General features: G+C 42.0%; 1 protein-coding gene across 1 annotated transcript in view; it reads left to right on the top strand.

Annotated features, from left to right (window-relative positions):
* PKD2 (polycystin 2, transient receptor potential cation channel) overlaps positions 1 to 15,765 on the top strand; it is a 58,486-nt gene that overhangs the window by 16,545 nt on the left and 26,176 nt on the right. Inside the window, exons 3-4 of the mRNA XM_061164434.1 lie at positions 12,665 to 12,798; positions 14,438 to 14,688. Of these exons, the coding sequence (XP_061020417.1) occupies positions 12,665 to 12,798; positions 14,438 to 14,688 (385 nt within the window). The remainder of the gene's footprint in view (positions 1 to 12,664; positions 12,799 to 14,437; positions 14,689 to 15,765) is intronic.

The following is a 15,765-nucleotide window of genomic DNA, read 5'->3' as shown; positions in this document are numbered from 1 at the left end:
GAGCCAAGGGTTTGATCCCTGGGTTGGGAAGATCCCCTGGAGGAGGACATGGCAATCCACTCCAGTATTCTTGCCTGAAAAATCCCCATGGACAGAGGAGCCTGGCAGGCTACAGTCCATAAGATCGCAAAGAATCAGACACAACTGAAGCCACAGCATGCCCTTTTAAGAAGAAACCTAGGAACCTCCATTTCTATATCTTTGAAAGAAGGAGACTTTGCCTTATATTCTATAAAGAGAAATAAATAGTATCAAATCCACACATTGTACGCCTTAAACTTACACTATAGTATTTGTTAATTATATGTCAATTTAAAAGGGAATGAATGTTTTATTTTACTTGTAAAAATCTTGTAAGCATGATAGTATACAGATAGGTTTCTTAATTCATAAGAGAACCTATGCAGATTAATTGTTGACAACCAGGTCAGTGAAGTGGAAGTCAATGGGTTAATCATCACACTGGCGGGAGCTAATTCCATTTCTGGTGACAGTCAGCTCCCCATGGAGGTCCCCATAGCAAACATGTGCAGTTTTAAGTTCGCAGGCTTCAGTCTGTGGGAAGTTACTACTGAAGACCCCCTGTGGCTAGAAAGCTGTTTGTCATTTTTGGTAAACTAGACAAAAACTACAACAGCAAGAAATGTATATCTTCATATAAATATTACTTTAAGCACGGCCTTTACGTGCATAGCTTTCTTCGTGGTAACTTCTTTGTAAATATTACATATCTTTCTCTCTTGTTTTTTTTTTTAAAGTTACACTACTTAATATAGGCATTCACTAAAGCACTTGCATTGACAACCTCTATCCCTCAGAGATTTCCATCATAACTTCTTACTTACAAGTTCCTTTGAATGTTAACCAAAACTGGATTAAAATATTTGGGAGTTGTACTAACTTTAATTCACTAACATTTTAGTGACTGAATTTTACTAACTTTTTCTGCAGTTTCACTCTGCCTCCTGAAAGGCCCTCACCCAGGTCACCAGGAACCTCTTAATCACCAAATTTTATGGGCTGCTCTTAGCCTTTCTCTCACATCTGGTCCTGTGGCATTTGGTACTCTAGAAACTTCCCTCTCTGGCTTCTGTGACTCCCTCTCTTTCTGTATTCCTCCTTGCTCTATTCATTTTCTTAATTTTTTTCTTCCCAGAATGTGTCTAGACAGAGGATTTTCTGTGACTGAGTCTTTGGCTTTCTCTTTAAGGGATCTTTTCCACAGCTTCAACTGGTCCTGTGTGCTGCTGTTTCCACATCCGTCTCAACCTCTCTCGTGAACTACAAACCTCATGCCGACTTTTACTGGACCCTCCCCTGCTGCATCTCACAGGCATCTCATCCTTAACATTCCTCAACCTGGACTCATTATCCTGTCCTTCCAAACATGCTTCCTCACATTCTCTAACTAGATTAAAGTTAATTTGATTACTTAATATTAATCTAATTGGATTAATAATGCCTGAACATGGGTATCATCCTAGATGCTTTCCCTCACTCTTCTCCTGAGATTGTTCCACATAATTCTTCCTCTATGGTGCTTCTCAAATCTGTCTTCTTTCATACATTGCTGTTATCTTTTTTACCTTAATCATCTCTTTCTTCACTCATTCATTTATTGATTCAATGGACTGTTTAGTAATTTAATTAAAAACATATATAGCCCTAACTTTAGATGTGGTAGTAAGTGATAAGAAAGACAGTTGGGGAAGAGGGTTTCCCTACAGGGAAGGCCTCTCAGACCTGAAGCAAGAATGGGAGCCAGTCAGTTGACGAAGGGACAGCAAGAGTGAATAGTATGAGGCAGGATAGGGTTCAGAACATTCTGGAAGCTGAGTGCAGTGACTGGAGAGAGTGCCATCAGATGAGGATGGAAAGGTGGTCAAAGGTCAGGCCCTGCAGGTCCAGTGGGCTTTGGTAAGGGAAAACCAGGGTTTTGAGTTGGGGGCTAATAAATATACTTAAATTTTAAGAAGATGGCCTTGAACACCATTGGAACACAGGCTGGACAGCACCCGATGTCTGGACTTTCAACTCCCAGGTACTGCCTCCAGACTTCCGTCTCTGACCCAGGTTAAACCAGGTCATTCTTCCATTGAACATGCTATAATCACCTCACCTTCCAGATAAAGTCCGAATCTTTATGTAATAGATTTCACTGTATGGTCTTTGCTTACTTCTTCCAGCCTTCTATTCCTTTTGAATATCTGGTATTTTCAGTTCAGTTCAGTTGCTCAGTCATGTCCAACTGTTTGCAACCTCATGGACTGTACCACGCCAGGCCTCCCTGTCCATCACCAAATCCCGGAGTTTACTCAAACTCATGTCCTTTGAGTTAGTGATGCCATCCAACCATCTCATCCTCTGTCGTCCCCTTCTCCTCCTGCCTTCAATCTTTCCCAGCATCAGGGTGTTTTCAAATGAGTCAGCTCTTTGCATCAGGTGGCCAAAGTATTGGAATTTCAGCTTCAACATCAGTGCTTTCAATGAACACTCAGGACTGATCTCCCTTAGGATGGACTGGTTGGATCTCCTTGCAGTCCAAGGGACTCTCAAGAGTCTCCTCCAACACTGCAGTTCAAAAGCATCAATTTTTCCGCACTCAGCTTCCTTCACAGTCCAACTCTCACATCCATACATGACCACTGGAAAAACCATAGCCTTGACTAGATGGACCTTTGTTGGTAAAGTAATGTCTCTGCTCTTTATGCTGTCTAGGTTGGTCATAACTTTTCTTCCAAAGAGTAAGTGTCTTTTTATTTCATGGCTGCAGTCACCACCTGCAGTGATTTTTGAGCCCCCAAAAATAAAGTCTGTCACTATTTCCACTGTTTCTCCATCTATTTGCCATGAAGTGATGGGACCAGATGCCATGATCTTCGTTTGCTGAATGTTAAGCTTTAAGCCAACTTTTTCACTCTCCACTTTCACTTTCATCAAGAGGCTCTTTAGCTCTTCTTCACTTTCTGCCATAAGGGTGGTGTCATCGGCATATCTGCGGTTATTGATATTTCTCCCAGCAGTCTTGATTCCAGCTTATGCTTCATCCAGCCCACCATTTTGCATGATGTACTCTGCATATAAGTTAAAAAAGCAGGGTGACAATATCCAGCCTTGACATGATCCTTTTCCTATTTGGTACCAGTCTGTTGTTCATGTCCAGTTCTAACTGTTGCTTCCTGACCTGAATATAGATTTCTCAAGAGGCAGGTCAGGTGGTCTTGGATCCCATCTCTTTCAGAATTTTCCACAGTTTATTGTGATCCACACAGTCAAAGGCTTTGGCATAGTCAATAAAGCAGAAATAGATGTTTTTCTGGAACTCTCTTGCCTTTTTCATGATCCAGCAGATGTTTTGACAATTTGATCTCTGGTTCCTCTGCCTTTTCTAAATCCAGCTTGAACATTTGGAAGTTCACGGTTCATGTATTGTTGAAACCTGGCTTGGAGAATTTTGAGCATTACTTTGCTAGCGTGTGAGATGAGTGCAGTTGTGCAGTAGTTTGAACATTCTTTGGCCTTGCCTTTCTTAGGGATTGGAATGAAAACTGACCTTTTCCAGTCCTGTGGCCACTGCTGAGTTTTCCAAATTTGTTGGCATATTGCGTGCAGCACTTTCACAGCATCGTCTTTTAGGATTTGAAATAGCTCAACTGGAATTCCATCACCTCCACTAGCTTTGTTCATAGTGATGCTTCCTGAGGCCCATTTGACTTCACATTCCAGGATGTCTGGCTCTAGGTTAGTGTTCACACCATCGTGATTATCTGGGTCATGAAGATCTTTTTTGTACAGTTCTTCTGTGTGTTCTTGCTACCTCTTCTTAATATATTCTGCTTCTGTTATGTCCATACCATTTCTGTCTTTTGTTGAGCCCATCTTTGCTTGAAATGTTCCCTTGATATCTCTAATTTTCTTGAAGAGATCTCTAGTCTTTCCCATTCTATTGTTTTCCTCTATTTCTTTGTACTGATCACTGAGGACGACTTTCTTATCTCTCCTTGCTATTCTTTGTAACTCTGCATTCAAATGGGTGTATCTTTCTTTTTCTCCTTTGCTTTTCACTTCTCTTCTTTTCACAGCTATGTGTAAGGCCTCCTCAGACAGCCATTTTGCCTTTTTTGCATTTCTTTTCCATGGGGATGGTCTTGCTCCCTGTCTCCTGTACAGTGTCACAACCCTCCGTCCATAGTTCATCAGGCTCTCTGTCTATCAGATCTGATAACTTGAACCTATTTCTCACTTCCATTGTATAATCGTTAGGGATTTGATTTAGGTCATACCTGAACGGTCTAGTTGTTTTCCCTGCTTTCTTCAATTTAAGTCTGAATTTGGCAATAAGGAGTGCATGATCTGAGCCACAGTCAGCTCCCAGTCTTGTTTTTGCTGACTGTATAGAGTTTCTCCATCTTTGGCTGCAAAGGATATAATCTGATTTCGGTGTTGACCATCTGGTGATGTCCATGTGTAAAGTCTTCTCTTGTGTTTTTGGAAGAGGGTGTTTGCTATGACTAGTGCATTCTCTTGGCAGAACTCTATTAGCCTTTGCCCAGCTTCCTTCTGTACTCCAAAGCCAAATTTGCCTGTTACTCCTTGTGTTATTGAACTTCCTACTTTTGCATTCCAGTCCCCTATAATGAAAAGGACATCTTTTTTGGGTGTTAATTCTAGAAGGTCTTGTAGGTCTTCATAGAACCTTTCAACTTCCGCTTCTTCAGTATTACTGGTCGGGGCATAGACTTGGGTTACTGTGATATTGAATGGTTTGCCTTGGAAACAAACAGAGATCATTCTGAATTTTTTGAGATTGCATCCAAGTACTGCATTTGAGACTCTTTTGTTGACTATGATGGCTACTCCATTTCTTTTAAGGGATTCTTGTCCACAGCAGTAGATACAATGGACATCTAAGTTAAATTCACCCATTCCAGTCCATTTTAGTTTGCTGATTCCTAAAATGTCAACATTCACTCTTGCCATCTCCTGTGTGATCACTTCCAATTTGCCTTGGTTCATGGACCTAACATTCCAGTTTCCTATGCCGTATTGCTCTTCACAGCATCAGACCTTTCTTCCATCACTAGTCACATCCACAACTGGGTGTTTTTGCCTTGGATCCATCTCTTCATTCTTTCTGGAGTTCTTTCTCCACTGTTCTCCAGTAGCATATTGGGCACCTACCGACCTGTGGGGTTCATCTTTCAGTGTCCTATCTTTTTGCCTTTTCATACTGTTCATGGGGGTCTGAAGTGGTTTTCCATTCCCTTCTCCAGTGGACCACATTTGTCAGCACTCTCCACCATGACCCGTCTGTCTTGGGTGACCCTACACGGCATGGCTCATAGTTTCACTGAGTTAGACAAGGCTGTCCTCCATGTGATTAGATTGGTTAGTTTTCTGTGATTGTGGTTTTCAGTCTGTCTGCCCTCTGATGGAGAAGGATAAGAGGCTTATGAAAGCTTCCTGATGTGAGAGACTGACTGAGGGGGATACTGGGTCTTGTTCTGATGGGCGGGGCCATGCTCAGTAAATCTTTAATCCCATTTTCCGTTGATGGGTGGAGCTGTGTCCCCTCCCTGCTGTTTACCTGGGGTCAAACTATGGTGGAGGGAATGAAGAGAATGGTGACCTCCCTTAAAAGATCCCAGGCATGTACTGCTACAGTCTGTGCCCCCAACCCTGCAGAGGCCACCACAGACCCACCCCTTCGCCGGAGACTCCAGACACCCACAGGCAAGTCTCCTGTGGGGTCACTGTTCCTTTCTCCTGGATTCTGGTGCAGACGGTTCTGTTGTGCCCTCCAAGCGTCTATTTCCCAGTCCTGTGTAAGTCCTGGCAGCTCTGTGCTGGGGTGAATGGCGACCTCCTCCAGGAGGACTTACGCCATACCCACACCCAGAGCCCCTGTCCCTGCGGCAGACCACTGCCGGCCCGTCCCTCCACAGGAGACGCTCAGACACAGTTCTGTCTCCGTCTCCGTGGGGTCCCTGGGCCCTGGTGCACACGAGGTTTGTTTGAGCCCTCTGAGCGTCTCTGGCAGGAATGGGGTTTGATTCTAAACGCGAATTCGCCCCTCCTACCATCTTGCTGGGGCTTCTCCTTTGCCCTTGGACGTGGGGTGTCTCCTCACAGCCGCTCCAGTGTCTGTGGTCTTACTGGGGTTTTTCTGACCTTGGACGTGGGGTGTCTCCTCACAGCCAGTCCATCGAAGTGCAGCGCCTGCTCCTGACCTGGGACATGGGTTGGGGGGAGAGGTTCCTCTGGTACTTTAACCACATCAAAATGCTTACAGGTCTCAAAAGGGTTTGGACTGTGCTGTCCCCTTCCTATCGGTCTGTTTAGTTCCTCTTCATCCTTCAGGATCAGCTTGACAGCCAGATCTCTGGAGAAGCCTTTATCAACCAGCCCCCTCCGCCCCGTGTCTGCCCCTCAGGCTGGGTCGTCAGACTCGTTCACACACCTCTTCCTCAGTGCCGGGAGGCAGCAAGGCAGCGGGAAGGTGCATCTCAGAGATGGCACATCAGTGTTCCCACTCAATGTGGATGACTTTGCCCATTTTCATTTTCTCTCACATTCATTAGCACTTCTTTTCCTTCACTGCCTGCTAAGTCACTTCAGTCGTGTCTGACACTTTGCAGCCCCATGGACTGTAGCCCCCTAGGCTCCTTTGTCCTTGGAATTCTTCAGGCAAGAATACTGGAGCGGGTTGCCATTTCCTACTCGCGGGGATCTTCCCGACCCAGAGATCAAACCCACAACTCTTACGTCTCCTGCATTGGCAGGCAGGTTCTTTATCACTAGTGCCACCTGCGAAGCCTCTTTCCTTCACTAATACAGAGCTTTTCCTAATATAACAACTGAAACTGTGCAAGCCTAAACTTTCTTTGATTTCTGTGTAGTACTTTGCGTTTGTAAGCACTTTTTAGTTTGTAGAGTCCCTTCAAATATCTGTTGCTATTTAATTTCTACCACATCCCTGTGAGGATACAGTACAACCAGAGGTAGCAGAGAAGTCACGTTTCCTGTTATTCATGATGGGGTTACTCCCTCTGTGGTAGATGATCTGGAATACTGAGACTTGAACACATTGGTCCTATTGCCTTTACATCTGGTATATTTATATTTGTGTGACAGTTTTTTATTTCCTCTTTGGCTGGCCCAAGAATTATTAAGAGAAAACATTTTAATTTCTACGTGGTTTGATTTTATCTGTATCTTTGTTCATCCTTTAAAAACAAATTTCTGCATTTATGGTCTAAAACCATAAATTTGGTTGGTTTTGGGAGGTTTCTTTGACGGGGGTTGTTTATTTTAGAGGTTTTTCTTTGCTTCGGGTTTTTTGGCTTTAAACAACAAAGCTACTCTGGAGGATAGAAGTCTGAAATCAAGGTGCCTGCAGAACCATGTTCCCTCTGAAACCTGCAGGGAGTTCTCCTTGCCCCTTCCTCACTTATGATGGTTTGCCTGCAGTCTCTGGTAATCTTGGCATATAGCTGTATCATTCTAATCCTCCACCTTCACAGGCCTTCTCCCTGGGTCCCTCTTTGTTCACATGGCCATCTCCTTGTAAGGACACCTGCCTGGTTGATCTTTTTTTTTTTCCATTTATTTTTATTAGTTTGAGGCTAATTACTTTATAATATTGTAGTGGTTTTTGTCATACATTGACTTGAATTAGCCATGGATTTATGTATTCCCCATCCCGATCCCCCCTCCCACCTCCCTGTCTACCCAATCCCTCTGAGTCTTCCCAGTGCACCAGGCCTGAGCACTTGTCTCATGCATCCAATCTGGGCTGGTGATCTGTTTCACCCTAGATAATATACATGTTTCAAAGCTGTTCTCTCGAAACATCCCACCCTCGCCTTCACCCACAGAGTCCAAAAGTCTGTTCTGTACATCTGTGTCTTTTTTTCTGTTTTGCATATAGGGTTATCGTTACCATCTTTTTAAACTCCATATATATGTGTTAGTATGCTGTAATGGTCTTTATCTTTCTGGCTTACTTCACTCTGTATAATGGGCTCCAGTTTCATCCATCTCATTAGGACTGGTTCAAATGAATTCTTTTTAATGGCTGAGTAATATTCCATAGTGTATATGTACCACAGCTTCCTTATCCATTCGTCTGCTGATGGGCATCTAGGTTGCTTCCATGTCCTGGCTATTATAAACAGTGCTGCAATGAACATTGGGGTGCACGTGTCTCTTTCAGATCTGGTTTCCTCAGTGTGTATGCCCAGAAGTGGGATTGCTGGGTCATATGGCAGTTCTATTTCCAGTTTTTTAAGAAATCTCCACACTGTTCTCCATAGTGGCTATACTAGTTTGCATTCCCACCAATAGTGTAAGAGGGTTCCCTTTTCTCCACACCCTCTCCAGCATTTATTGCTTGTAGACTTTTGGATAGCAGCCATCTGACTGGCGTGTAATGGTACCTTATTGTGGTTTTGATTTGCATTTCTCTGATAATGAGTGATGTTGAGCATCTTTTCATGTGTTTGTTAGCCATCTGTATGTCTTCTTTGGAGAAATGTCTGTTTAGTTCTTTGGCCCATTTTTTGATTGGTTGATCTTTAATTTTAAGGACTTGCAGGTGTTTTCTTTGTGGCCTAGAATATTCTTAAATGTACCATGGAGATTCAAAAAGAATGTGAGTGATCTCCTTTGACACAGTATTAAGTTTTATATATATACATTAGGAATTCTCCTGGAAAGAATACTGGAGTGGGTAACCGTTCCCTTCTCCAGGGGATCTGCCCAACCCAGGGATCAAACCCAGGTCTCCTATATTGCAGGTGGATTCTTAACTGAACTCCAGGGAAGCCCATACATTAGGTAATCTATCCTGTTAAAACCCCTACTATCCCTTGATCATTTTTATCTTTTTTTTTCTCTGTCAAAGTTTGAGAGAGAAAAATTGTTAAGTTTCCAACTACTATTGTGGTTTTGGTAATTCCCTTCTATGTCTCTTGATATTGTATCTTATGTGTCTTGGTATTGTTATTCAGTACATAAAAGTTCACTATAGTTAAATTATTGTCTAAAGTATCAGTTATCAACATAAAATAATCTTTCACTTTAACTCAGTACTCACCTTATAATCTCCTTATCAGATTATTGTACCACTTTACACCGTTTGTATATATAATGTGTATTTTCTCACTCCTTTATTTTTTAATTCCTTTTGAATGGGTCTCATAAAAATTCTAAAGATATATTTAAAAATTTTAATTAATATTTAAGACTTTGTCATCTGGTAAGTTTAACCTCTTCACATTTCACGCTTTTGTCCAATATTTCTGCCATCCTATTTTTCCTCTTTTTTAATGCTTTCCCATTACTTTCCATTTTCTTTTCTTGTTGTTATTACATTGGAAATTTTCTCTTTGCTTTTTATTCCACTGATTTGAAGTTTATACAGTGCAATCCCCTTTATATAATTGTTAGTATTTGAGCCAATATTGTTTCAACCATATTAAGAATAAAATGGTATTTATAGCCTATTTTGAAATGCAGCCATGTTTTAAGAGAGATTCAGTTAGTTTACAGGCTGATTATTTGGTGATATCGTGATAATATTTTTTATTCTGGCTTATTTCTTAGAAAATCGAATTTGAGAATTAAGGACTAAATGGCAGAAAAAGATGCATGCACATGGGGTGTATATGTGTTCTTTACCTTATATTTTAAAATATTTTCCTCTCTTTTCTGAGCTTCACTTATGGTTGTTTCAGGCTATAACTTTTTTTTCTTTACAATTCAGTTCCCTTAAAGAGCATATGTTACCTTCCATGTGGGCTTTCCCTATCAGAAACTGAAAGGAGATAAGTCTTACATTTCTGTTATATTTAACAGTATGCAAAATGTGTTAACATGCATTATTCCAGGTAAACTACACAAAAAGCCCTAGATGTTGTTATTCCTATTTTCTAGATAATAAAACTCAAGCTCAGTAAAGTTTAATACTTGTCCCAAGATCCCAAGATACTGAAACCCACAATTAACAACATAGAGGCTGACTTAAGAGTGAAGCAAATCTGAAAGTCACACCCAAATCATTCTAACTCCAAATCCCAAATGTCCTTTAGCTACAGCCTAGGTAGACTTAGGGGGCAGCTGACCCCTGGAGAGTGTGGAGCTGTCCCCTGAAGATAACCAGCCCACTGCCTGGCACAAGGGAGGGGCTGAGTTCCTGTTTGCTGATTCAAGGTGTTAGAATCGTCATCCCCTTCAATGCTGGGTGGGCTTGTTCCTCTGCATGCCCAGCAGGTGGCGCTGCGTAGCCAAGACGCTGTATTACTTCCCTTTAGTTAAACTGTTAGGTTCCATACAGGTCCTGAGAATTTCAAAAGCAGTCTATTAAAAATAGAGGCCAATAAAGCAGATACATTTAAAAATCAATGGCTAGATATATATACATATCTATATACGTATATATATATATATACACGATATTTATAAATAAAAACATTTAAATAGTTTGTCATAATTCTTTTTCAACAACCAAAAAACCCATATGTAAAAAATTTAAGCATGATCTACATTAACCAGCCAATCCAAAGCAAATTGTGATTTTAAGTAAACTGAAAAAAAAATCAGTTTAATAATTGTTTAGTTGACTTTGGGGAGCCTTCACACGTCCTCTTGAGTGTGGTATCTGCTTTGGATCTGAAGGCCTTTTGTAGAGTACGTTGTACTTTGTCCACCCCTGTGTGGGGGCTGGTAGACAGCATGCCCCTTGGGGACACCATGAGCTCCTCTTCTTGAGGACAGAGATCACATGTTGCTCATCTTCATGTACAACATCTTGTCCCATCAATGTGAGTGGATTAAAAGTCCAAACCTGTAACTCTGGTCCAATATGGTTTTTAAGAGATGGCAAGCCATGTAACACTGAAAGAGGAGTATTCTTGTCCTAATTAGTGGGTCATAGGATGACGCGGAGGGAGACTAAGGGAAGGGACTGGAAGATGTCCCTACCCGTCTGGATATAGCACATGAGCCATGTGGTTGTGTGTGTTTATTGTTCCACTGACTGCTTGAGTTGGACTTGCAGACTCATTCATGTTTGGATCACTGTTATCCACTCCTCTTTTAATTCTCTGTTATGCTTGGGTGGGAAAGGGACCTAGGTGAGGGAAAGATTTTACTAAATACCATTTAAACCCCTAATCACTTACTATGAGGTTTTAAAATGCATTTTATGCTGTCCCGAAGATTATTACAGAGTCAACTAAGTATTCATCACTTCCTGAGTGTTGAGAACTCTGGTCAAAAGACATATAAAACCTCTGTGATCAAAGGAAACATAAGAAGTATTTCCTTCTTCTTGAAGTATATAGGCATGCTTAGGTATTAGAGCGTATTATACCTGTAGTCATTAGGGTTCAGCGCAAGACAGCACTCATTAAAATGTTGAGATTTTTAATAGATTTGTTGTAGCGGTTTGGTTAGGGAGGAAGTGGCACCATTACTAGACTCTTAAGTGTCAACCACTGTACTGGACAAATTTTAGTAATTTTTTTTTAAGTACCAAAAACTCCCATGAGATAACTCATTATCTCCATCTTATAGAAGAGGAAATTGAGGCTTAGAAAGTTTAAGCTACTTGTACAGGTCACAAGCTACTTGTACAGGTCACAGACCTGATTTGTACAGATCAGATTCAAATCCTAATCTCCCGTGACCTACTCAGACTGTGTATGATCTCCCCACCTTTCTCCAAGACCATTCAGAATGGGCTGGTAAGATCAGCAAGTCTTCATGGCAGGGCTGTGGCTTGAGTTTAGAGTGTGCCGTATAAGATCTGGTGGGTGGGTGGGTGGGAGGCAGATGTGTCTGTGATAGTCAGCATCCCAGAAGGAAAGACATGGGAGACACAAGTGGTAATTAAAGAAAGTTTAACAGAGGGGCTGTTTACAGAGGTGTGGCAAGGTTGCAAGAGTCAGCAAGGGGACATGAGGTGCTGGGAAGGATTCCCACCTCCAGGCCTTCTGAAGAGACAGGAGAGGGAATGGCATGGCGTGAGGCCAGCGTGACTGGAGAAGAGATGCTCCCAGCAGCTATGGCCACAGTGAGAGGGTCCTGCCAAACTGCACCCAGGTAGTGAGGGAGAGGGCGGAGGGGGAAACCCAACTCCTGGGCCCCCCCCGATCTCCTGTCCTGCCTCCTGTTGACTGAATGCAGGGGAGCCCAGTGGTGCGGTCTGTAGGGGTCAGCCGTGAGGCGCAGAGTAGAGCAGAGAAGAATGGAGAATTTATCTGAGAACAAAGGGCCTGCCCATCCTATTGTGGAGAGAGTGAGCAACAGCCCACAGCAGGGGATGATAAGCTCCAGGTGGCCTCTGCTGGGGGCATCAGGCTCACTGGTGTGGAGAGTGTTTCGGGAGGTGGTGGGAAGTGAAGTTGCAGGGCACGCTGGAAGTCCCATGTGTCAAGATCAGAGATGCCCGATCTTAATCTGATATTCAGTAGTAAGCCAGTTATGTTTCACATAAGCCAATGTTAATTTATTTCTTTTATAAGCCAGAGAACTGGGGAGGAACCCTGGAGGAATGATGAAGGGAAGGAAGGCAGGATGGCTATCAGCGTGGCCACTGGGATGGTGTGAGCAAGTGTGCCGGGTTCTTTGCACAGTTCATTTGGCTTATTCTGTCTTCCAGTGACCTATGGGATGATGAGCTCCAGTGTGTACTACTACACCCGGATCATGTCACAACTCTTCCTGGACACCCCAGTGTCCAAAACGGAGAAAACTAACTTTAAAACTCTTTCTTCAATGGAAGACTTCTGGAAGGTATTTGCAAATGACCTCTTTATCATTGAAAATCATTCATTTGGCTTCATAAATTCAGTTCAGTGGTGTCCAGCTATGCACTTAACACTGGGTGAGATGCTCTAAGTTATGGTGAGTTGTTAGCACTTCCATTGAGAACCTTGCATGTACCTTGTCTCATACCTTACCTTATTTAACCCCCATTGTAACCTAATAAGATAGGTACAAAAATCATGTCCCAGATTGTAAATGAAGAAACTAACATGCAGAGTGTTTACATGTGGCTAAGAAGTAAGAAGAATGGACTTCTCTCTAGTGTGGACTTCCTCACCCTAGGTTGTCATTCATTCAGTCATTCGTGATGCAGTAAATATCTGTTGAGTATCTCCTAGGATATAAGGCCCATGAGGGCAGAATTTGATTGTTTTGTCTTGTCTTACTTCTGTTTTTGTCTCTTGTTGATGGTGGCATGTACCCCTGAACAGGGATTCATGTGCCTAGTACAAGGCAGGCACATTCTTTCAAAGATCTCTAATGTAAAATTCAATCCAGCCCCTCCCCAAATTGTCACAAATTCCAACATTAACATTAGAGGATAAGCAATGAGCGATATTATAGGAAAAATATTAAACTGATCTCAAAGATATATACAAAATCTAATATGGGGGGGGCGGAATTTGGAGAGAAAATGCTTGTTACCTCCTGGGGAAATAGTTTCTAACATTCTTCTTAAACTCTGGCGTCACAGCTGTTATTTTAAAGATAGAGGAACAGGATCACAAGAACCAGAGTACACTAAATAATGCCTAAAAATTCTTGGAATCAAAAAATCACATATATAAATCTTCCCCATCTCAAGAAAGCAACGCATTCCATCTCAGTTGACCATCTGATAAAGATAAGATATTGAGAAACAGCTGGGTTTGTCATCCCTAGAGGCAAACTAATAAGAGATACGTCACATATACACAGTTCTGTGATGATGAATGCCAAACTCTAAAAACAGAGAGGAGGAAGAGGTGGTGGGCAGTTAGAGAGTTCACAATATGACAGAAAACTCCAGACAATTTAAAGATCCACCAGAAAGCAGGCTGGTAATCAAAGCGATAGTCTTTTTTCTCTGCAATGATAATGAACCATGATTACTGTGTGGGATGCTGTTTTAATAAGGGAAAGTGACATTGATGATGGTTATAGATTTATGCAAATGACACCATCCCCCCCAGCCTTTAGAACTCAGGTAAAAATCCAAGTTACTATTTATGAAGTGCCCACTCTGCCAGGTATAGCAACCACACAAAAGATAGATATTACAGGGACTTTCCTGGTAGTCCAGTGGTTGGGACTTCACACTTCCACTGCAGGGTGTACAAGTCTGATCCCTGGTCAAGGAACTAAGATCCCACGTGCCACATAATGTGGCCAAAAAATAAAATAAAAAAAAAAAGATAGATATTACAGACGCTCAAGTCCTCGCAGCTAGCAATTAAATGGTGGAACACGACTGGAGCAAGATCCAGTTTTTCTGACAGCAAAACCCACCCTTGTCACTCTACCCTATTCACAGAGTTGTCAAACTATGGGTCACACAAGCATTCCAGGAAGAAACAAGGCAGCCTCTGAGCTTGAAGCTTTTCAAAAACATTGCCTTTGCTTTCAGTTCGCAGAAGGCGCCTTGTTGGATGGGCTGTACTGGAAGATGCAGCCCAGCAACAAAACGGAAGCCGACAACCGAAGCTTCATCTACTATGAGAACCTCCTGTTAGGGGTACCACGTATACGGCAACTCAGAGTCAGAAATGGATCCTGTTCCATCCCCCTGGACTTGAGAGATGAGATTAAAGAGTGCTATGATGTCTACTCCGTCAGCAGTGAAGACCGGGCTCCATTCGGTCCTAGAAATGGAACTGCGTAAGTGTCTGTGACTGAGGACCTGGGCCCTGGCTTCTCATGGACATTCATTCCATCATTCTCTGACCCCTTCACCAAGGAGAATATGCCTTTAACGCTTATATTTAAGACTGTGGCCAAACTTTGGCTTCTTAAGTTTTCTTTACTTTTTACATGCTTCAGCTTCCACATACATATTTTTCAAAAGAGTTAATTATTGACCACATCCCCACAGGCACAAAGCTACCTGGGCCTTCAGAGGTTTCTTTTAAGATGCCGGGATCCTGTGTTTATAGTTCCAATGCCATGGTTCACTGGGTTGTTACTAGGAAGTTCTTTTGATACAGAAATTCTTTTTTATTAGCTGTTAGAAACAAATTTGTGTTCAGAGTACAATTATTTAAAGTGTATAATAAGTTTTTGAGGCCGTTTTTCTGTCTGGTTTAAAACCTGTCCTCAAATGTGTGTTTATGATTTTGAGTACATATCTACGTTGTGTGTATTTGCAGGGATTTTTTTGGTGCTCTTTGATAACCATACTTAAAACATCTTGTGTATTAAGGGAGTGCAGTCATTATTTCTAGAATTATTATAAAAAGTGAGAAGAGCTCTTGGGCTGTCCCAAGGTGGATCTCTTGGGTCATGGGCCCTGGGTAAGTCACTATGGTTAGAATTTTCTCCTAAGCTTTATTAAACTCTTTCAGTTTATCTAGATCCCTTTGTTGGGAACTAAGACACCAGAATCCATATTAGTTGACACATATGAGGGCAAACACCTTTTCGATAACCATGTTCTTTGTTATCCAGTGCACACCCTCTTTAATGCCCCGGCCCATAAGAAACAAACTCACTACACATCAGATGTAGAGAAAAGGGACTGAATCCTCAAAACACAATTTTTCCAGGTGGTGACAAATGAGTTTGTTCTCTAATGCTTCATTTTCTAGTTCCTGCAAAACACAAGCATGAGTTTAAACTGTGGCTCCTTATATTATTTATTTATTTATTCTTATCTCATATTTTATTTCATGTCATTGGTAAGAGAGATGTATGCAACCTCTAGTCCATGCCAGATGCTATTTAAAAAGTGAATTCCTG

This window comes from Dama dama, chromosome 17, assembly GCF_033118175.1.
Source record: "Dama dama isolate Ldn47 chromosome 17, ASM3311817v1, whole genome shotgun sequence".
Taxonomy (NCBI): Eukaryota; Metazoa; Chordata; class Mammalia; order Artiodactyla; family Cervidae; genus Dama; species Dama dama.
This window is presented reverse-complemented; position numbering and strand designations above follow the sequence as displayed.